Source organism: Apus apus, chromosome 4 (genome assembly GCF_020740795.1).
Source record: "Apus apus isolate bApuApu2 chromosome 4, bApuApu2.pri.cur, whole genome shotgun sequence".
NCBI classification, from domain to species: Eukaryota; Metazoa; Chordata; class Aves; order Apodiformes; family Apodidae; genus Apus; species Apus apus.
The window spans coordinates 15,421,883-15,445,668 of NC_067285.1; the positions used below are offsets into that span (position 1 = coordinate 15,421,883).

The 23,786-nt window shown below is 34.9% G+C and overlaps 1 protein-coding gene across 1 annotated transcript in view; it reads left to right on the top strand.

Annotated features, from left to right (window-relative positions):
* The window catches only part of ADGRA1 (adhesion G protein-coupled receptor A1), a 258,712-nt gene that overhangs the window by 102,277 nt on the left and 132,649 nt on the right, over positions 1–23,786 (top strand). The window contains exons 5-7 of the mRNA XM_051618700.1: positions 5,782–5,853; positions 6,632–6,795; positions 21,058–21,271. Coding sequence (XP_051474660.1) covers positions 5,782–5,853; positions 6,632–6,795; positions 21,058–21,271 — 450 coding nt within the window. The remainder of the gene's footprint in view (positions 1–5,781; positions 5,854–6,631; positions 6,796–21,057; positions 21,272–23,786) is intronic.

The window sequence follows — 23,786 nt, forward strand, 5'->3', positions numbered from 1 at the left end:
AAAACTAGAAAAGGTTCAGAGAAGGACAAAGAGGAATGGCTAAAGTTATGGAACATCATAGGAATGAATAATCTGGCTGTGACTTTCCTGGCTGGGAAAGGGACAATTCACAGGAAGGGCTCCAATGTAAATGGACATTTGGACAGACCCAGGAGGGCTCTGTATCTTCATTCCCACCTGTCTTCATTCCTGAATGGGAAATCAATTTCTGTACTCCATCATAGTGTGTTACAAATCTTATAAAATTTCTTCCTCTCCAGCCTTGGAAAAACAAATCTTTCTAGAAAGATCTGCCATAAGATCAAGATGACACCAGGTAAAAGGCTGAAATCTGGCATACTTACTGATCACATTAATGAATGTAACTATGCTATATCTTCTCTGATGAAAACAAGTGAGAAAAAATGATGGGGAGAGCCTCGAGAACATGTTAATGAACAGGTACATACTGGCCCTCTTTTTATGCAACTCAAATGAGTTGACGAATTGGGCATGTCCAACTCACATACTACACAACCTAAGTAAATATTTATGTTTTTCTTAAGGTCAGGCTAACTTTCATTCCCAAGTGGGTCTAGATCCATGACTTTCTGTATTATTTTCCTTCTGAAGCTCCATTTTATGGCAGAAATTGGAGTTAGACCTTTCTTAAGTATAATTCTCCAGTGACATTCTTGTTACACTTTTCACTTAGAATAATATTATTTAATGAAATTACTAGACTTCTCATCTTCAAGACCACTAACCTCTTCTTGTGTGATAGTTCTCTTAACAAGACCAAGGACTGGTCAATATTACTACCAGATTTTATTTTCACATCCATACATTTCTGAGCCAATCGGTTACAAGACCTGTTTCTGCACCAGTAATGTCTCATTCACCTCCCTTCTCTCCTTTTCTTTCAGCACCTTACAATATATGCACTTCATGCCAGGTTCTTCATGCTTTTATGGGTGTTATGTCCATGCTTCAGTGGAAAAAAAATATTATTCTGGTAATACAGGTAACTGTGGACTTGTTAGTTTGGACTTGTGTTTGATGCAGTAACCAAGTGAGCTTCAGAAGAAAGAAAAGTGGAAAAAACTGTTGGCAAATCAGAAATGGAGAAAAAAAAATCAATATGTATCTATTGAAGATGTATCATGTAATCATATAAAAAAAATCACTGATTTTCTAGACAAGGAAAACTATTTATTGATTTTGTATACACCTAACATGGTAGTACCTACGCAGATGAAAACCATTAACATTTAAACTAGTGTTTCCATGTGAGTGGAATTAACCTAGAAGACCTCTAGTTGCTCAGGTATTTTTTGGATTTTAGCAATTTCTGCAGAAAAGTAGTTGTACTGTAGACGTTCTTGGGAAAGATTATTTCCAGAATTTAGTGCAGGCTTCACCCATAAATAACTATTAACCAAATGACCAACCTTACTGAACAGAATAGATAATAGTAGTAATGAAATATATTTAAGATATCTAGAATATCTACCCTTTCTTCATTTCTTAATTATAATATTGTGAAAGTATCATTTGCACCTTGTTTTAGTATACTTTCCAAAATTTAAATTATTTTTTGGTAATTCTTATTGTCCCTCTATGCTTCCTGTAATTTAATTTTCCTCTTCATTGTAGTCTCTCTACTTTGATGTTTTTAAAACTGGAATTCTTTTTTCAAGATACAAGATTTGGTTATTGATTCATTTAGTGTGTCTTCCATTTTTAGCATTTGGGTTTTGATTTCCCTTTCTACTGTTGACTTAACAAATGGGGCCATCCTTCATTCCAGTACATTTACTTTAATAATTCTTTGCTAGTTGCTTAATTTCTTTTCTTTTTTATTTATTTTTATTTTGAAGTCTTTGGAAATCAGTGGCATAGTAACAGTTAAGGAGGCCTATAGGAAAGCTGAGGAGGGACTTTTTACCAGAGAGGGTAGTGATAGGACAAGGGGTAATGGTTTTAAGCTGAAAGAAGGTAGATTCAGCTTAGACATCAGGAAGAAATTATTCAGCATGAGGGTAGTAAGGTGCTGGAATAGGTTGCCTAGGTAGGTTGTGGAAGCCCCTTCCCTGGAGGTATTTAAGGCCGGGTTGGATGAGGCCTGTGCAACCTGGTCTAGTGTGAGGTGTCCCTGCTTATAGAATGTTGTTTAGATTGATGAAGGAGCAATGTAAAGACATATGCTTTGATTTATGTGGTTGTTGATCGCGGTAATTAGAGCTCTACTGTGTTACATTAGCAGAGATGAAGTACAGAAGGACCTTTGCAGGCTGTTATCAAAACCAGTAGGGAGAGCCATGAGTCCACTGGAAGGAGTGAAGAACATAAATCTTTTCATGAACCTTCTGGGAAGTACAAAGATGGGATTTTCTTATGCAGTTTACAAGCACAAGTAACAGGTGAAACAATCTTGTAAGTCAAATTCAGTGTGGAAAATGGAATTAGAACTGAAAAATCTGACATAAGGTGTTTAATTATATGATGCATATATCTACATAGAGTAGGGTGGCAGGTATTCACTAAAATGAAGGATGAGAACTGCCTGAACTTCCAGGGATAATGCAGACACTCTTCATAGGGCTTAGTGGTTCTTGAATTAAGAAAAAAATAATTAATAGTATAATCTAATATTGTTTTGAAAATTACACACATGAAAATCACAAAAAACTGTAAGCTTCTGGATAATGTAGAAAAGACTTGTACTCTAATTGCTGTCAAGATGTATGTTTCAGTGATCATGCATACTATATATAGATATATAGTATATATGATCTGACAGAACCAGACATTTACAGGGTGCTGCAGATACCTAGCTCAGAAATGCGTGTACTATTGGAGTGATTTAAGAAGATTTCTCAAGGTTTTGCTAGAGAAGAAGCTATTTCCATTCTTGGAGATCCAGACACTGCAATTATTTGTTTCTTGGGCATACAAATATATTTGCTTTATGACTTGCACAGCCCTGTGAACATGATCCATATTTGCTGATTATTAATAATAATATGGAAATTTCAAACCAGGTCATTGCCAGAAAAATATGGAAGAATATGAAATATTGGTTTGTGGGTTTTATACTGACTTTTGAATTGTCAGGAATTCTGTTATTCCAGTACTAGGCAAAACCACTGAATAAAAGGGTTACAAACTTTTCTGTCATGGTAAAAAGAAACAAAAATCTGTAAGTGAAACTGTAGTCAGGAATTTCTAGGTTAACAGAGTACAGGTCACCTCTGGCTAGATATCTTGATGGATATAGCAATCTCCTGAAAGGAGGTTGTAGAGAGGTGGGTGTTGGTCTCTTCTCCCAAGTGACAAGTGATAAAACAAGAAGAAATGGCCTCAAGTTGTGTCAGGGGAGGTTTAGATTGGATATTAAGAAAAATTTCTTCACTGATACAGTTCTAAAGAACTGAAACAGGCTGCCCAGGAAGTGGGTGAGTCACTATCCCTGGAAGTATTTAAAAGCTGTGTAGATATGGTGCTTAGGGACATGGTTTAATGGTGGACTTAATAGTTCTAGGTTAACAGTTGGACTTGATGATCTTAAAGGTTTTTCGCAGCCAAAACAATTCTATGATTGTATGATTTGATAAGACCTATGGAAAGTACATATAGTCTGTAGACACAGAATGGGCACCACTGGCAGGTGCCCAGGTACCTTGCATCTGCTGAACATTGGCTTTGTGTTTTTTCCTGTTTCCTAAAATATTGACCAGACATAAAGCTTTCTTTTGACCCAAGTGGAATTACCAAGCTTCAGACCTGGTGTTCTGTTCGTTTTGCTGTATGGAGCCTGGCTAGCTATTTGAGGGAAAAACAGGGATTTGCATCAGATTGGAAATATTGTCATGCTGCAGTAGGTTAAGGCACAGAAAAGAAAACCCTTGTATTTCTGCCTTCTCGCTACCACCCAAGCAAGACTGGGCAGATTGCTTTCCTCATCCTTCAGTTCAGCATGATTGTCCTCTGTCAGTAAGTTTCTACTACTGTAACTTCTTTTATATTAGTGGAACCACTTCTCATTTGCTTCAGTGTAAATGTCAGGGTTATCTGTTCCTGATTTAGTTCATTTAATGTTCCAGTTCATTGAGCTGCTTCAGCTTATGCCTTGTCAGGGTTTACATCCAGTAGGCACATGAGTAGTTCCATTTCATTTTAAGTGAAGTCGTAAATGAGTCTTTGGGAAACGCTCAGTGTTTTTGGTTCCTGTTGATAAGGGTGAAAGGGTAAAGGTGTACAACAAAGCAAACGTTCATTTCCGCCTCTAGACATACACACATTTGAAGAGATACTTGAAAGCCCTTCCATATCCAAGAGCTTTGCACCACAACTGTATTAATGGTGCACTGTTAGACAAAATTTTAACGAGTTCAATTACATCATTGCATCTCATTGTCACTCAATATAATGAGAAATCATTTCACTTAACATTGCTGAGCAGTTTATTTTTCTCTTTTAGCAGAATTTTGTTTTAAACTACCAGGAAAATTGAAGTGTTCGAAGTTATTTATTTTTTTCCCCATTTTTTCAGTGGTGAAAAATTAATTGTGTACAAAAAAAATAAGAGTAGTTATTGCTTCTGGGATACTACATAACTTTCTTAAATTAATTCATAAATCAGCAATATTTTCTCTTCTATCTTGAAGAGAAACCTGTATCTGTGCAGGTTTCTGTGGAAGGCATGGTTCTTGAGCTTTTTGTTCTTTACTTTCCAAAGCTGCTTCAGGTCTTTTGAGACTTGGTAGGTTCCTCACTGGTGGAACGTTGCTCTTGATGTGAATTGTCTCTTCAGTTTAGTATAGGTCTTTTACTTTGTAGACATAACAAAAGTAAAATAAATAATTATAAAAACACCCTTTTAAGTGAAAAGCTAATGAAACAATTTTCATCTCCAGTCTATGCTTTTTTATATATATATAAAAAGTGATTTAAACTTCTGTGATAGCTGAAATTTTGTAGACATCCTTGAATTCAGACACGTAGGCTTCAGGCACTGGATAGAAAGGAACATACATCAGTACTTCAAAAGTAGGTAATTCACGTGGTATGACATTAATCGTGGATACTGCACTAATTTTTCAGTTTACTGGTACAGAAGCTCACAGTATGACTCAATATTAAGGATTTACGTTTTATAAAGTTGAGGCACTAGCAGGACAATACTGTTAAACTAGGCAAAATTAAATTGCATCTGTTAGCAAATATTCAGCCTAATTCATTCAGCAATCAAGACAATAAATAACAAAACAGTATTTTGAATGGAAGTGTCCTTAGTTTAAGGATGGGAAAAATCAGTTTTTTTCAAGCCCTTTGTAATAAAACTCTTCATGTAGTCACTGAAAACTCATTGCTGTTTTAAGGAAATGTTTTAATTCTTCTGAGTTTTACTAAATTAATACAGATGTTTTATTTCTTTATCCTGAAGTGGCCTTATACTATAAAAATACTACATAGTTCTCACTAATTATCCTATGCATATTTTTACTTAAATTCTAGAATATTCTCCCATATAATTATGTTGTATTAAATATGTAGAAATACTCTTGTTTATTATACCAAGTGATTTGTATGTTTACTTGTGATAATGAAAGCAAAAATGTATTATTTGGTTTGAAAATTGCTGTCATTTATGAAAAAGCGGTGTACAAATTAACTATATTTTTATGGTTGGCAAGAAAGCAGAATTTGGGAAAATGCATTGGGAAAATGATACTCTTACAACTATTTTGTTTTCTTCTATTTATTATAACTGTAAATTGCTTTTTTTTTTTTTTTTAGGAATTTATCAGGGAATATTTTTTCAAGTCTCATGAATGGACTTTTTTCTGAGCTTCTGGCTCTGAAAGCACTGTAAGTATCATGCCTTATGTGTGGAGGCCTGAAGTATTTGAGAAAGACATTAAAATAAGCACAGTTGAATATCAAATCAAACAGGATTGTTTCTTGTCATGCATTCCAAATGTAAAATATGCAGTATTTTGTTATCAATGTCTGTCTCACTATTGATGAGCTGTCATCTTCTACCTGTGCCAGTGAAATGGGTAGCTCTGAAAACTTAACCCTATTCCTGACTACTCCAATCTAGCCATCCTGATTAGCATCCCTGCTCTTTATTCCTTTATGATTTTATGCCTTTCCATTTTCCTATGCATTACATCATATAATAGCTCTAAATACACAAAGCACTCATGTTAAATATTTTTCCTGCAATTATAATAACAATCCCCGGTTATTCTTCTATTTAAAATATCTCTGGGAGATTTAAAAGTTTATACTGGATGCTTCCATAGTCAAATCTCTACTTAAGAGTTTTTAGGAAGTGAAAGTATTTTATAATATGACTTTCTACAGTAGCCCATACTCTAATTTAACTCAGTAGTCAGTGATGGCCTTCTGTATAACATAACCAGAGTTTTGGCATAATGTCTTGGAATGCAGTAACAGTGACACAATGTATATTAGTTGTCTCAGGATGTTTTTGTAATTATCCATGTATAACTATACATCCATAGTTATTAATCTGGCTAGAATTAGTTCTCTTTAGAGATAGATATTTTGAATATAATAGAATAAAGTATATTTATTAAAATTGCATGTGTACCAATGTGATCTTTCTTTGTCTTTCTAGACATTTCAACACTGACTCACTCGTTTGTGACTGTAATCTAAAGTGGATCTTGCAATGGGCCAGAAATTCTTCAGTTCGAATAGCGGAGGAAACAGTTTGTGCTTACCCTGGTGCTTTGCAAGGGCTGTCATTTCGGAACTTGAAAGAAAATCAGCTGATCTGTGGTGAGCTGAACTCTAGTTTAACATTACAATCTGAAGTGGAATCCAGAGAAAATATTCAAACCCAGAAATTATTCCTAAAAAATAAAAGGTCATAAACCTGATGCTTATAGGCACAAGATTTTCAGATATATGACACAGAAAATACATCTAAAATAGAGAAAGAGTAGAAAACCAAGTTTCTTACTTCAGAAAAAAAATAAATTTGTGTTCACACACACATATATATATATATATATATATATATATTGCAAGAACACCACTGTCTTGTCTCTGTATTAGGCAACACATAATTATGTTTTAAAACATTAACCCATAGTTATACATTGTGTTCTGCATGAAACCGAGGATTTCTGCAGGGGTTTATAGAATGTTCCTTACAAGTCACATCTTTGACAGTGTGGCATAAATGTCAGATTTCATTCTTCTATTTTTCGTTTTTAAAAACTTGTAACTATATGTTTCAGCACTGTGTCCTGGAGATGAATAGAATCTTTACAGTGAACTTCACTTAGTTGAATTCTATATTGGAAGACCTAGAAATGAGTCACTTTTTGGAAAAGATTTTTCACCATACCAAACACAATTAATATGGTGTGAGGAAAGAAATAAAAAATTAGGAAAGAGTGAAGAGAATTAATCTCACCTTGAACATTGTCTAGTAAAGAGCAGACTAAAATGGAGATTTTAAAAGTATCACATACAGCAGAGAAAAAAGGAATTGCCTAAAATGATGCTTGGGGGTTCCATAATCACAAGTATTAATACACGCATACCTGATTAATCACAGAATCTCTGAATATTTAATTTTCTTGCATGGCAGAAAATTGCTGGGATAGTGACTTCGTTAATGTTGTACAGAATCAAAAGAAAAGTCACACTTTTATCCTAATAACCACAAGAGAAATGATGTGTGTTGTTAACATATTTATAGCAGAAGGGAGATGAGAGTTGACTGAAGTAGTAACAAAAAAAAAGAGTTTTAACAGCAAATACAAATGTTTACACATTGGGACGGATGTGAATACCAGTTACAGGTGGTCCATCTGCTGAATTATTAAGGAAGCAGAGAGATGTATCTGGATGTAAGTAAGGAGTGAGCTATTGTGAGCAAAAGGCAGAAGAGTTTCCAGTAGCCTGTATTACTGTACATTTGAAAATCTGTAATACTTTTCAAATATCAAGGTGCCTTTTTATAGAGAGCCAGCATGGGCATCTTTATAGAGATCCATTTCCCAGCAGAAAAAGTCCTTCTGGAAATGCTGAAACGAACAGAAGAATTGATTAAGGACTCTTAATTGGTATTTCCAGAATGTCAATGAATATGAGTCTGCGAATTTTACAGAGCAAATGTAGGCAATTTCTCAGAATTTTGTACTTGAATTCTTGATAGGACTCCTTACCACACCTCTGATACAGAATTTGTAACGCCATCAAGTTCCCATGTCCACAGAACACTTGACAAGTTTTGTAATGACTGTCAATAACTTGACGTGGCTTTTAATATCTGCAGAGAGCTTCATGGTGATTATATTTGCTGAGCCTTCAACCAGCTCTGTAATGTCTGCCAGGTACTTCACTGCTTGTAATATGTGTTGGGCAGCTCACGGTGCCCATAACACTTAGCAATTTCATTTTCAGTAACTTAATTTTAATTTAGGTATAATAGAAGGCTGTTTGGCACCAAAATAATAACACCTATTGAATATGTTGTAAAAATGATGTGTGTTGAAATATGCATAAAGCTAATCAAATTAAGGGTATCTAAAATAAAATATTAAGTTATTTAAAAATTAAGAACTCCTGCATGTGAACATCTTCCATCTGTCAGACATTTGTATTTATAGTTACCGATCTTCCTTCTACATGCTAGAATATGTCATGAGGTATCACAGTTACAAGATGAGCAAAGAAAAGAAGAATGGAAGGGAAAAAAAAACTAGAAAGCAGATTATAAAGGTCTTTGCAGGCAAGTTAGGGAATGAACAAAAAGTCTATGTGGAAAGGAAACTAGACAGTAAAAAATTTCAGAATAGCTACAGGTAGCCATTTATCATTGAGATTTATTTTACATGTTGATAGGAGAAGAAATAATCTTTCAAATTTCTTTCTAGAAAATCTCATGCTTCTGATACCACTGAAAACAGTTAAAAACCTGCTATAGGGATTTTTGTATGAGTTGATTTAAATAACTGCATAGTTTCAGAATTCACAAGGTTGTGCTTGCATGTTTCTTTAACAGCTTATAAGAACTTAAAATAAAAACAACCAACCTTTAGAAATGTTTGGCTATAAAACAATTTTTGACTGTGTTGGTAACTGAGAATTTACTTTGATGAAAAAGATAATTTTGCCTTTGACTTCTGTATTAATTATGAGGCACTGCAATGAATTCTGGTATGGGCATAGTATCTTTCTGACATGATGGTGAAATTGGCTTCATGCAGTGCCTTGTTGCTGTTTCTCTATTACTCCAAATAAAGCTTACTGGATTTAGAGGAGGAAAATTATTTTCCTGAATACTAGTGACATCAATTCCACCGGAGGTCTGACAGGAGTCTGTGATTTTCCCGTGTACTCATTGTCAACAGAAATGGATTCTGTAGGCCAGATTCTTCACTCAGGAAAGATATGTATGAGTTTTTGTCTGAATTATGAAAGATTGCTCTTAAAACTGATGAATGAGATATTAGAATTTACTGTCTTAATCTCGGTCATAATTTTTTTACATGGAGCAGACAAGTTAAAAGATCTTGACATAGTGTCTTGTCAGTTCTCAGGATGTCTAAATGTTGAGGAGTGCCTACTTTTTTTCCAAGTCATTTTGCTCTACTTGACCAGATGGGTTGACACTTATTCACCCATGCCATCTCATCTCAGCACTTTCAGGCAAGCTACATTTGTTGCATGTCACCCCACCTAGTCCTACTTTTGTCCTTACATTTCCTAGCAGTCTGCTGTAAGGCAGGTTGGCAGTAAGCCTGATAAAACCAATCTTTAATAGACTGGAGTGGCTCTCGGGCCATGTTATCAGAGTTTATTCTGACCCTTTCATGAGGAATTGGCTAAATGTAACCTCCAAAACTGTATTTACCTTCTTTCTTGATCCGTGTTGGTGGAAAGCTATGCACAAGATATTTTCTTGGAAGAAATTAATTGCTTGCTCATATCTTTGTTCTGCCTCTGTTCCAAATTTTTCTGGCTTCCACTTCCTTCTTTGCTGTGTTGTATTGAATGTGAGAAAGTCTTCTTGCATGTTAAACTGATTCAGCGTAAGACTTGTAGCACAAGACTTAAAAGAAGTTCTAAGAAACAGCATTAGTTATTCACCTGTATTGTGCAGATCTCTGAAAAACTCATGTTGTTGCAATAATTACAACTAACAAGGCCAAAGAGAGAAAATTATCTAAGCTAGTGTTAATGCATACTCTTTCTGTAGCATCCTCAGTCAAGAAACTTCCAGAATACGGTAATATGAGCTCCATTGTTTGATACATTCATTGTTAAGACACAATCTCAGTGGAAAATATGGTGGAAACGGAACATACAAAGCACATAGTAATGGCAAATTACAAAACTAAGTATTGCAGCTGAGTAGTTTTCCTTTCTTGTACTAACATGGCTGAGATAGTATCTCATGTTTTTATGTAGTGTCTCATCTACCTTAATGGGGGTGGGTTGACCTCCCTAGGTTCAGGAACCTGTTTTTCAGAGGCTCTAAGTATCCAGAAGATGATTTTGAATTCTCTTGTTGCTCTGAGTGCTCCACATTAATAATAATCTACTGCAGTGTCCTTCACATGGCTTAGAGATGTTGTTACAGTATGTTATTTTGAAAGTGTGTATTATGAGAAAATGTGTATCCTATTCAGGGGTGTTGCACCCTTTGGTTGTGATGAATGGAACTGTGACTGTTCACATCAAACATGCAGTGAGAAACTATTTGGGTCAGTTCATAATTTATTCATAGCTTTAATAGTCAATTAGGACTTTCACTATGGATGACAGAGAATGAGTACTCAAAACACAGAACTGGAGTTTTATCTACATAAGCTCTGTGTTACTAGGTTTCTAGTATGCTTTAGGGGGCTTTCAGCTGAGAGAAGTATTAACACTAGAGAGAAATAAAAATCCATCTTACTGGAAATAGAGGTGAGAAAGATTGGAAGATAATAGCTACAGGTTGTGAGTGTCCAACAGGGGTTGAATTATTACTCAGCCTCTGAATTCTGTAAACTGGTTTAAAGCATTAGCTCATGAGTGAAATTAGCAAATTGTGACTGAAAAATATAATTGAAATGTGCTTTTTTTTTTTTTTTGTATAATAGATTCCTTGCTTTGGAGGGGTACTTCAAAGGGAGGGACTCAAATCAAAGGGACAGAATATTTTCTGGCTTCTGCATTCTGGAATACAATTTGTTAAATGTGTCATAGAAAGTGTAAATAATGTATTGTAAGGGACGGGATATAGTTGTTAGGGAATTGTTTATACTTAACCAGCACCTTGTCTTCTGTAGTTTGCCTCACTGCACTGAGAAACAGAATATTCATCCTCTAAAGGAGCAGAGTCAGGTAAAAATGTAAGCACTTTCTGCTCTGATGCTCCATAACTGTTCATGTTGAAATTGTCACAAAGCAAAAAAAGAAGGGACATTTATATTCTTTATGCATTCTTCTGCTTGTGTTCTTAGAGATTTCCATTTTAAGGTTTCATTTCTTACATAGAAAGGTATGAAATACTTTCATCATTACTTACCTGCCATCACATTTTCTAATCAGTATTTTTCATGCTTAAATCTAATCAGGACATTAAGGCAAATTTCTCTCGACCAACATGCCCTAGTCTGTTTTCATAATTTTTTATTAATTTTTTTTTTCAATCTTACCTAAAATACCACCAAAATTCAGAACATTCATGACATTTTAAATCAACTATAGTAATACCATTGGGGAAAAAAGAATATATTCTTTTCTAGATTCTCTGTATAAAGTCCTTCTGTTTTTTGAAGTAGCTTTTTTAATTTTTTTTTTTTTTTTTTTGACATAGATTCTTAAAACACATTGTGGCTTTAAATGCTTTCTCAGCAATGATGGAATAGCAATGTTTTAGATGTTATATATGTTGAAATTTACCTGATGTGCTTCCACATTGTTTTCACTTCATCCCTCACAGAGTGTTTGTTTCCACTGTGCAATAGTAAGAGTTTTGGGAGAGATATGTGCTTTTAAATATAAAACTAGAAAATAATATATTGATATTGTGAAACCTTTTACTTGAAAAAAATACTTTTTCAGTATTTAAATTTAAGCCTGACATTGGCTGAATGCATTCAGCCTCATTCTACATCAGCTTTTAAGAGTACTGTCAAATATTTTGCACTAGGGATTTTGGGTGAGAAATGAGATTTAAAGTTGCATTTTTCATACGATGACAAAAATGAATCTGCGTTTCTGTTCAAGCCTTAGAAAGACAACTGTATATATATGCAGGTAGTTTGTTCCGAAGTTTCCTTTCCTACATGAAATATATTGCAATACTCTCGGTGTACACAAAACATTTTTTTGTCTCATTTGTTGTTTATTCAAATTTAGAGATGGGTTTGAGATTATTGTTTCAACCCTTTCTTCATTTGCAAGTCATTCTCACTACATTAGCACAATGTAAATATTGAATGGTGGGTCTTTTCCCAGTATGTAGTAACTGGCTAAACTCAAAATCTCAAGTACAAAGAACGATGGATTAATCATCCAGACTTAGTTTCCAGTCCTGCATTTTCTTGGCAGCCTACAGATAGCCTGCTGCACTCATGTAGAGCACCATTGTCTTCAAGAATGTGCAGGATCAAGACTAGCTCCAATTCTGCAGGGAGTGCCTAATCAAATGACTAGGTCTAATTATATGGAAATAGGAATATTCCCATCAGTAACCTTTCACAGGATTAGGTTTTGCAAGATATGGATAGTGATATAGCTAGCTGTAGTTAAATCCTCTTGCTATTGTTTCTACTTCACAATGTTAGCAGTTAAAGATTTTCTTTAATAACAAAATATAGCTAATAACAGAGTGTTTATCAATCAAATAATGGAACCATACATTTTGGGTCTTTTATAGATGGGTGTGGTATATTCATTTTCTATCAGAGCTAAGTGGCCATTTTAAATATCAAAGTTTTCAATAGATAACCATTTGATAATACGAAACAACAATGTTCTAATCTTTTGGCTCGAAATTCTAGATTTCTCATCCTAATATGATCAGTCTCAAACTGGGGAAAAAAAAAAGGTAATAAGGTGCCCTACCTTTTAATATTAAACATTAATATCTAATCTCTTTCATGGTAATTTAGAACAATTTTGGATTGTGAGCCCAATATTAATAACCTTTAAAACTTACAAATGTGTAACAACAGAATTATTACAAAGGGCATTTGAGAAACTTAAAGGTTGAGGTTTAACTACATATTTTCTGGTATCTGTGCTCACATCTGAAAATATATTTCAACAGAAATTTCACCCCCAAAATCTCAGCAATTTAGATGCTGGATATGTACCAAATTTGTTTTTCTTCCCATAGCTTACTCTTAAACTACATTATAAATTTTTAATATATACTTTTGTCTGACTTTCTTTGCCTGCTTCTTCCAAAAAGCATGCAGAATAACTGCAGGAAATTTTAGGAAAGATACAGTGAGGGGAATATCAGGAAAATGAAGCTTTTTTAATATTCAAAACTTGTGCCCTTAGAGACTTGACTGGCAACCTCCAAAAGCTAGCTGCTCATGAGCAAAGCAGTGGTAAGACAGCCATCCCTGACTAAGACCCATGGTGTATCCTGGAAAATATATTAATTATTCTTAACATGTTAACATGTATATTAAAAGGCTGGAATTACAAGTATAAAATTTAACTCTTAAATAAAATTATATAAGCTTCTTTACCAAACCTATGTTAATATTGTCCAGTTAGCAGCACTGATTATGGTTTGGTATAATTAATCTTTATTGTTCTCATGGGAAAGTTTCTAATAAAGCCTCCATCCTAACATACTCTCTGTAATTAAGTGGAGTGTACCACAGTCATATTTCACATTTTTATAGCAGATTTCATCATACAGCACTTTATTGAATGTACGTATAAAAATGGCTGTTGAGAGCTGCAGTTTTCTAACACTGTCAGCTGGGCTGAGAGGAATTCAGAATGGAAAATTTCATACAATGACTAGTTCTTTCTTTGGCAGAAATGTCACTTTTCAACATCTGTATGACTTTTACATTTCTTTTTCACTTGGCATTCTTGCAGTGTAGATGGGTACTCATGCAACCTGCTGGACTCTGGGCAATTAGGGGCAATCACTGCCACTCTGGAGACCTTCCTGCTGCCATGCTTTCTTGGTCTGAGTGTATAGTAATAGGAAAATAAAAAGAAGGTCAGTAGTAGGACTTAAGGTTTGGAACAATGAGTTCTCCCACTGCACTTTCCAGATAGATAAAGCTAATCAATATATTTTGTAGAGGTAGGTGCTTTATCCTTGCCACTGCTTGGCCATTTTTATTAACTGCAAACTGTAATGAGTGGGCATAGCCATGAGCCTGCCGGCTTGCTTGCCATGAGGGTAATTTGAGTAATCAAAATTGGCTTTCTAGAAATGACTTCTGACTTTTTCCAGTGAAAGAATTTGTGTTGATGAATCTTCCTATACCATAGCTGTCAATATGTCACACTGAAGTTTTGGGATATGGCACATAATCAAATGCTCCCCAGCTTATAAAGTAGACTTCTGGAACAATTTGAAAACAAGAAATTGAAAAGTGGCAGTAGTTTTGCTTGGTAAGGAAGAAATCAGTGATGAAAAAACTCTGCCCATTCTTTTAAATTTCTGCTAGATATGCCAATGCAAGATGTGGGCCTTATTTTGCTTGCATGCAGATAAAATTTTTTATTAATTGATTAACTGGAATGAAAACTTGAATTTCCTATCGTGCACATTTTTCAAATAGCTGTTGCAATTTTGCAAATTATCATATTTGGCATTTATGTTAAATGCCATTAAGTGAAACACCACCTCTGTATTTCTCTACCTCTACTTTCCTACCAAGTAAAATCACTGCTAACATCAGTACATAAGAAAGTGGTTTCCCACTGCTCCCTCACTTAAAATGGTAGTAATGGACACAGCACACATCAGTCTACAGACCCAGTGCAAAACTTCTTCCATTTTGTAAAAAGGGAGTATATTTGTGAGGTTAGCTAACCCAGATAACTGAAGCAACAGTATCAGTGGACTGTGACAGCCTGGGCCCACCTTATTTCTAACTAACTCAGGATAAATCCTGGGATTACTACACCTGTCCAGCTCCTTGCAGCAGCATCTACATTCTTAACAATGCCTCTGTCCACTGACTCTGTTATGCCTGCTCAGGATACATGCACCCTTTTTCTCTTATTTTGATGAATTTAATATATGTTGGCATCTGTTTTCTTGATATTATGTTAAAATTGGATCCAGGAAAAGCTTTTATTAAAACTGAAGCTTGGCTCTAATTCTGTATTTATTCCCAACTTACTTGACATATGGCATTGTCTGTGACCTTCTACACCAAACCTTTTGTTATTGTCAGCAAATTTTGCAATAGGTAGATTGGGTTTGGCATGCTGACACCTCCCCTTCATGTCAGAACTGCCTTCAGAGCAATTCAGATCACTCTTTTCTTCAGTTCCGTTCAGTAAATATCAACAGATACACTTTGTTGTGTCGGCAATTCAAGTTTTTAACTAATGTTTTTCAATTTGCTTTTCCTCATCTGTCCTCTTTATTGGACCTGTTCCCTTACTTTGTCCTCACTTCCATCTTCCACCCACTGTGCTTTCCATGCACATTTCTTTCCTACTGAGGTTATGTACAAATATTAGGGCTCTAACTCTCACTTTTGTCAGCAGGATGTGCTACACTCTGTAGACACACTCAGTTCAAATAAAAAGCCCATTGGCAATACAATAAATCAAGTGATTAACAAGAAGTGAAATGCCAAGCTCTGCCTTTTTTTTTTTTCCTGTCCCAAGAGCTTGTGGTGCAGTGTAGCAAGATGAAATTTCTACCAAGAGGCAGAAGACAGTGGTGTATCATGATATGTGAGCACTGTAAGACCACACTGATGTGTGGACAACCTGGAGAAACGGGCAAGTTTTCCCACACCTGACTATTTAAAAGCTGCTAATATTAAATAAAGCCAGTCAATGAGGATCATAAAATGTATTGCAGAAAATTGTGGTTATGGCAAACTGTATGGTGGAATGCACTAGTGTAGTAACCAGGATTATGCACATAGTAGCTCTTTAGCTGTAGAGAGTTGTGCTGCCCAGGTTACAGGTTGTGAAGGAGTAAATGCAGCAAACATGGCAGGAGGTAAGATGTAGTTAAATTTTTATTTGATCATGTCTCCAGTAACTTGTGCTCGTCATGTTGGCCAATGAGTAGCAAACTTTCTGTGGTGTGTAGGCAAATCTGTTGCGTAGGCCAGATTTTTTGCTTACAGATTTGCTTTTGATCATTCACCCAGAAAACAAAGTGTCCATTCATTAGAAGTGAATACATGATCGTATTGTATTTTAAATGTAACTAGAATGCAGGTTAGAAATTAATTTTATGTCTTTTACAAACATTTCTATTCCATATACATCACATTCCTCTCCTTTCCATCTGTTAAAACAGTAAACTAAAAGAAGGTCAATATTAAATGGAAAACTGAACTATTTTAAGTCTCAATAACTGAATTCTAAGGAAAGGACAAATTATTTAGTGTGTAAGTATGTGTATGAGATAAACTTTTATAAAGATATTAAGGGCATATGCATCAGAACATTTATTTAGGGCTTCAGTGCACCTTGTTATTTTTCTATTTTAGCTAATGGTTATTTAAAACAGTTTCTGTTTTCTTCTTTGACTTTAGATGCATCTTGTGGCACTGCATGCATTAAAATGTGCAGGGAAATACTTTCTGTGAGAAGGATTCAAGTGATATTCTAATTCAGTAGTACCTTTGCAAGCTTATTCCTCCTCCATATGCTCTCAGTATTCTGGTCTATAGCTCATCTGAAATAAAAGACTGGATCACATAAAGAATCTGGTCAACAAAACCCTGTTCTGCTGAGAAGTGAAAGATAAGGAAAAAGACATAATTACTGTAATGACAGGTTAGACCTTCAGGTTCACGCTGCAATCAGTGATTCCTGTGGTGCTCTGCTGCAATCATGGGTTAGTGTTGACTAGAGAGACAAGACAGGTAAAGGCAGTAAAACACTCCAGCAGCCCTTGATCTAAATGCCTATGGGAGAGTCACACCTTTCATTTGTAGATGGTGATGCTGGCTCCAAACTTGAGGGCAGCACAGTGGATTGGCTTGGAAGGAGAATCTTAGAACATTTTTCATGTGTGTAAAAATTAAATAAATAAAATTCCCCTAAATTAGTCCCAGGATACAACTGAGAACTCTAAATTTTTTTAATCTTATGAGGCTGTTTTACCTAACACATAAACACGTATATGAACATCAGAGGTTATACATATTTATTTAGTCTTCAGTAATCACATAATCAAAGAGAAAATTTCTTGTGTAGAGATATTCTTGTCAGAGCTGTTATATTTCAAGTGCTGTCAAATCAATGGCAAAATAATTCCAAATACATTCAGAATTTCTTCTTACTTCTTGCTTTATTCTCAGGCTTGAAAACATGTGTACAGCATTAGCAAATACTTTCATTTTTTTTCTGAATTTGAAGGATTGTTGGATTATGTATTTAAAGTATTTCCAGCTAATGGAACTATACAATCATTTTATAGTCACTGAGGATAAAGGCTATTGGTCCTAATCCTGAAACTCTTATTGATGCAGTTAATCCTTATATCTGTGAGCTGTGTCACTGAAGTTAACTGGAACTTTTGCATGAGTAATAGTTGCAGAACCAGCCTCAGTCATTTAAATCATGATTATCCCTGGAAAACAACTGAAGATTAGTTCTGCTGATCATTTTTTTGTAGACATCAGAGAGATTAAAAGCAGATGTTGTGCAGAAGTACTTAAGTGTACATTTCATGATCCAACAATATCATAATCCTTAGAAATTTTTCTAGTTTCACTTTTAAAATGAGTTTGCAGCATTTTTTGCCAATTTGACCAACCCAAACTGTTCCATTTTCAAGAGATTAAGCTGATCAGAAGTATATTCTAGCCTAATGGTAAACCAAAGGTATGTTTCACTCATTTTGCATCTTTCTTGGCACTTAGATGGATTTGTAAAGAAAAAGAAAACTAATAGGTTGTTTATATGACTGATATCAAACAATGAACTGTATTTTTTTGTTTGGTTGGGTTTTTTTTGTTTGGTTGGTTTTTTTTATGCTGCAGTAAAAACCAGAAAAGTTTCTTGTATTTCTGAACATTAATTGACAACTATACAGAACATTTCATTTCCACTTGGGTTTCATGATTCCCAAGGCTGAGCAACAGGAGTGGTAGCAGGAGAGCATCACAGACCAATTATAAAGGCAGAAATAAATTAAAAGGTGATAGTGTTACTCTGCACTCGTATGCCAGGCAAGTTAGTTTAGTTTGACTTAAAAAATGTTGATATTGTAGTTCTCATTCTTCTTACTTCATACACTCATGACAAAATGTGTCACTCATTGTGTGACCGAAAACATTTTACAAGCTACTGTATCCTCTGTTTAAAAATTACTGTATAATGAGAAATGTTTCTGTAAGTAGGATATATTGCTGTTGTACTTGTGACAGTATGTTTAATTCTTCTGGACTCCATTTTATAATCAATTAATTTGTGGCTAAATTTCTGCACTATAACTTTTCCTTGTATTCCTTAATTAACCTTGTAATGCAACATGAAAGTTGCAACCTCTTGGAGAGGGAGATTCTCTCCATCTTCTAGTAAAAACCTCTAATGCAAATGTCTGAGACCAAGCCTGCAGCTATCACGAATAATGCATTAATCTTGTTTACTTTCTTTTCTTCTAGTTAGAAGCCAAATATCATCTGAAAATACTAGATATGTTTCAAGGATTTTTTTAGTAACACATCCATGTCTGCAAATAGGCACAATCAGAAGATAAACTACAGGATCTATACACAAGTCAGAAGGGATTTCTGAAGCCTGTGCTTTATAGTCACAGAAGATTTACAACATTTCCATAGAGAGTAGCGACCACCTTAATCCTCTGTGTGCTTCTCCTGGTCAGCAATATCACATATTCACTCATGTACAAATCCTGCTTATTGTGCTGATCAGTGTTCCTATTCTGTAAAAAAGTACAAGTGATCCCTCTAACTGTTTATTCAAAGATGATGATGAATGTACTATTTAAAATGTAAATTCCCCAATAGTATAGGGGGCCCAAAGCTAGTTTTATAAATGCAGCTTCTCACAATTTAAGTGTTCCAAAGACAACATCTGAATGATTTGAAGAGGCATGTTAGGGTGGGATGCTGAGTAAGGAGAAGAACCAGCCCTACTGGTTGTCCACAAATTTTAGCAATTGTAGAACCAGTGATTATGGTTTGCAGTCTGGTTAGGCATGGTTAAGTTCATCTCTATTTACTATGGGCAATAGATGGCTCTGAGGAGAAAGTTTAAGGAAGATAAAATGGTGAGCAGTGAAATGGAAAAAAAAAAAAGTTAAAGTACTTGTCAGAAAAATTGATGAGATAGTTACTAGTCGTGCAAATGTGGAAGGGTGACCTTTCAACTGACAACCTACTAGGCAGGATAGATATTAATGATGAGAGGCCCTTAAATGAAAACAGAAGAAAAAAATAAAAGGAGATTTAACTTAAATATTGTTTTTCCTTATCAAGGTAGGAGGATTTCCAAGTCTGTTGGCTGAGACTGCAGTAGAGAAGTTATAAAGTGACCCAGTCTCAGTCAATTATTTTGGCATTGCAGGCTAAGGTGAAAAGATTTAATTTTAGGAATAATTGTGTGAGATGTTCATGGTAGTCTGTTCATCAATCACATGTGAGAGTCCTTAGTATTTTTATTACCTTTAGAATTTTGTGCACTTATAACAAAGTATCAGAGGTAGTAATTGTCTTCTCTTGCCTAAAGAGACTATATTACAAAAAAGAAAATAAAATCTTCGTTGATTTCTTATTACCTCATAGAAGATCATCTTTTTCTAGCTGCAGAGCCTCTGTTTTAACTACACTTACTAAAGTGCTCCTTTCCAGTGTTCTGCTATTGATTTAAAGAAACAGCATTTTAGAAAATATTTTGCAGAGATGGTGTTAAGGTAGTTTCAGGATCCAGAAATAATAATGGAAGAAAACAGATGCTGTCTAGAGATTCAGTCTTGAAAGATACTGTAGGATCGAAGGATATAGCCTTCAATCACTTAAATTTATGAAATCAGCAGACTTTCAGCAGTCCCAAAAATGCATGTGCCTTCCAAATTTACAACATTATTATTTTTTTAATTGTGTTTAGGTGTTTGAGTATGTGATGATGGCAACTGTTTCTTGTAAGATTCTGCTTAATGAGTATTTTGGGGGAAATACAGGAGAGATACAATTCATAAAATGAAGATGGTGAAATGTAGTCCACTATTTAAAAAACGAAGGAAGAGTTACGTAGATAAATATTTGATGTTCAGTAGACATCTGGAGAGTAAAGATGACTTGTGGGAGGAGCAGAAGGTAGTAGGGACAAGTAGATGAGAAATCATAAGGAAAGTTGAACTTAAGGTGGAAATTTAACTTTCATTATTAGGCTTACTGTTATCCGAATGCCAGCATATGACACACTTTAGGCTTTCTAGAGTGAGTATATTTTGTTCTGCAGCAGAGTGGGAATTTCATCCACTGACAGTGAGGTGGTCTTATAACTGTTGACTGTAGCTCTGTTATGTTTAATTTTTTATTTATTTTATTTTATTTTTTCTGTAGTAAAACATCCTGCTTTGAGTATGAGTGGGACTGGAGCATCTCAAGAGATCCTGTCCAGCCTTCCCAGTACTGTGAACTATTCTGTGTAACCATTTTCTGTAGTTGTTTTAGTAATCCTGTAATGAAAGAAATGCCATCTCTAGAATTCACTTGATCAGACTTTAGTATGTGGGCATATCCTCTATATTAGTGCTTTAATGGTAAGATCTAGAAGGCTAGAAATGTATACGATTACTTCACAATATTAATGAGAGGAATTAATTGTGAGGGTTTTGTTTGTTTGTTTGTTTTTCCTGTTGCATTTTATTCCCTGCAGCTGGGCCACTGGAACTTCCTCTTTTTGAGCTGATCCCATCACAAAGACAAGTGGTTTTTCATGGAGACCGCTTGCCCTTTCAGTGTACTGCAACATACGTTGACAATACTACTGAGGTACATTGGTACCATGCTGGTCGGCTGATCGAAACAGATGAAGAGAGGGGCATATTTGTGGAGGACAGCATCATTCATGACTGCTGCTTAATTACACGGTAACGTATACTCCTTGTAATAGTCAAGATCTGTAGGCAAGGTGAACAGATGCAACACTTGCAGTAAGCCTCATTATAACCTGCATCAGGAGGTGCTGTGTTTGAAGCAATTCAATTGCAAGCTTGAATTGGAGCACACACAGTTTTCTCACAGCTATGAATGGGTATGGTTCCAAATAATATTTCTTGTGTAGATACCTGGATTTAAGCAGCTATGGATTTGAAACAGAGAAAAACAGTTTATTGTCTCTGGAGACATTAAAAACCTGCCTGGACACCTTCCTGTGTGATGTACTCTAGGTGACCCTGCTCTGGCGGGGGGGTTGGACTAGATGATCTTTCAAGGTCCCTTCCAACCCCTATGATTCTATGATTCTATGATTCTATTGCACAGTAAACCATGAAAAGAAACAGGACTTAGAATAGCTTCAGTAGCATATGAGTGACTTACAGCCAAACTTCTTTCTGACACCATCTAGAAGATCTACCTGTGAAAAACTATAATATCAAAAGGCTTGGATTAGTTCTTATAGGCCCCAATATACTAGATCCTATATTCTTTAGTTAAGTAATGTCATGTGTTTCTTAACAAAAAAAATTCTCAGCTTTATGTGACTTTTACTGTCTGTATGCTTCTCTGTGCTTGAGAGAGACAGAGATCTACAGAAAAATCTGCTGATGTGAAAAATGCAAGAGGGCTGAAATAGAACAGTCTTCTATAAAAGAAGTAGCAACTAATATTTGGCAACAACCATATAATTCCAGTTTTGCTTCAGTTTTCCCATCCAAATCTCATTTGATAAATTGTTATAAATTTCTATGTTTATTTTCTTTTTTTCATCATAGAACATAAGCTTGTCACTAAAAGCTGCTAAGCTGTTGCACAAATGCTTTTTTCCTCTGGCAATTTCCATTATTGATCAGAAAAAAAGAGTCTAATTCTATGTCTAGGTTCTGCCTTCCTCTTTGTAGAACATGGAGTGAAAACAGCTATGCTAATTAGCTCTGGATCATCATTAACATCTTTTCACTCAACCAGTTTCTATTAATATAACTGACCTGAAATGCTTCTTGAACTGTCAAATGAAAGTTATGAAGGGGGTAAAATTAATTCTTCCCCACTGGTGTGTTTTTTTTTGGTTTATTGATTTTAATTTCATTGACTCACCCATTATTTGACTCCTTTTGGAGTCCTATAGAGCTAGAGCTGTAGATCTGACCGACTCTCATAGCTACTGGTTTTCTTCTGATACCAAGGTGTATGGCTGTAGCAGATAATGAAATAGACTATTAGACCAATTAGTAGGGTAATGCCGAATGCATGAGCTAGTATATAACTACCAAGTCACTTAAATAAAATATTCTTCCTATTTGCATGGTATAAAAATTAGAAGACATTCTGTTAATCACCTCACTGTTTTTCAACTGAATTTTATTTAGTTATATAAGCAATTTGTAGAGCATAGTAATAAACTTAAATACATTTTCTCAAAAGGTTAAAATTTTCCAAATAGCTATCCTTTTAACAAAGCTATTGTAGGAGTAGCTCAACTGAATTTTACTTAATATTCGTTATTTTTTGCCACACTATAAAATAAAAATTGTCGACTATAGCAATATTTTAATAAGGATTGTTGAGCTGTTACCTACCTCATTTAACAGGTGACCTTGATGCTCATGTTGCAGTATGCACTGGGACCGGGTATTAAGAATGAATGTTCTCTAAATACATCATATTTGCTGTTATAGACTGGAAAAATACTTTGACTTGTCCAAGTTCTGTGATATGGACTGTCAGAATGAGACAAAACATTTTTTAATGAAGTTCACAATTTTTAAGCAGCTATTTAAAGCTTAAGGTATTTTTATCACTTATTTGTTTGAGCTGTATGCTTCATTTCACAATATAGTAGGGCATCAACAATGCATTTACTGTACAGCATGGTCTTTATAGAGTCAAATGTGCTAAGACTCGAGCCTTTGCCTTGATCAAGGGACTGATCAAAATTAACTTATAAAGGAAAGGCATGAGACCTATACTTTTGAAACTACCTCTCAAAACCTGTACTTTAAATTAAAAAACCCCATATAAATTGTAGAGATATGTTGTCCCTTCATGTTGAAAATGAGAAAACATTGGTGAATTTGAGTGTAAAACCACTCTTGAGCATTTCTTAGTTTTAATCCCATCATGACCATGTATGCTATAACTCCATTGATATCATTATACATCTTAAAATAACATGTAATGGCATGCTTATTATATGTTACAATAGTATGTATTAATATGCCTGTTACATGCTATTGCACACTTTCATGATATTTCTTATGGTTAAATCACAGTTGTATGAGGCACTGTGAAGCATCAGAAAGATTCCTCTCTGAGGTAATAATAAGTTAAGTGTAAGATTTGGAGTAAAAATAAAGGTAATTTTAAATTTTTGCCTTTCTATACCTACTCTTTACAGCAAATGTCCGTTCTCTGTGGCTTTCTGTGATTGCAGTAAAGGACAGG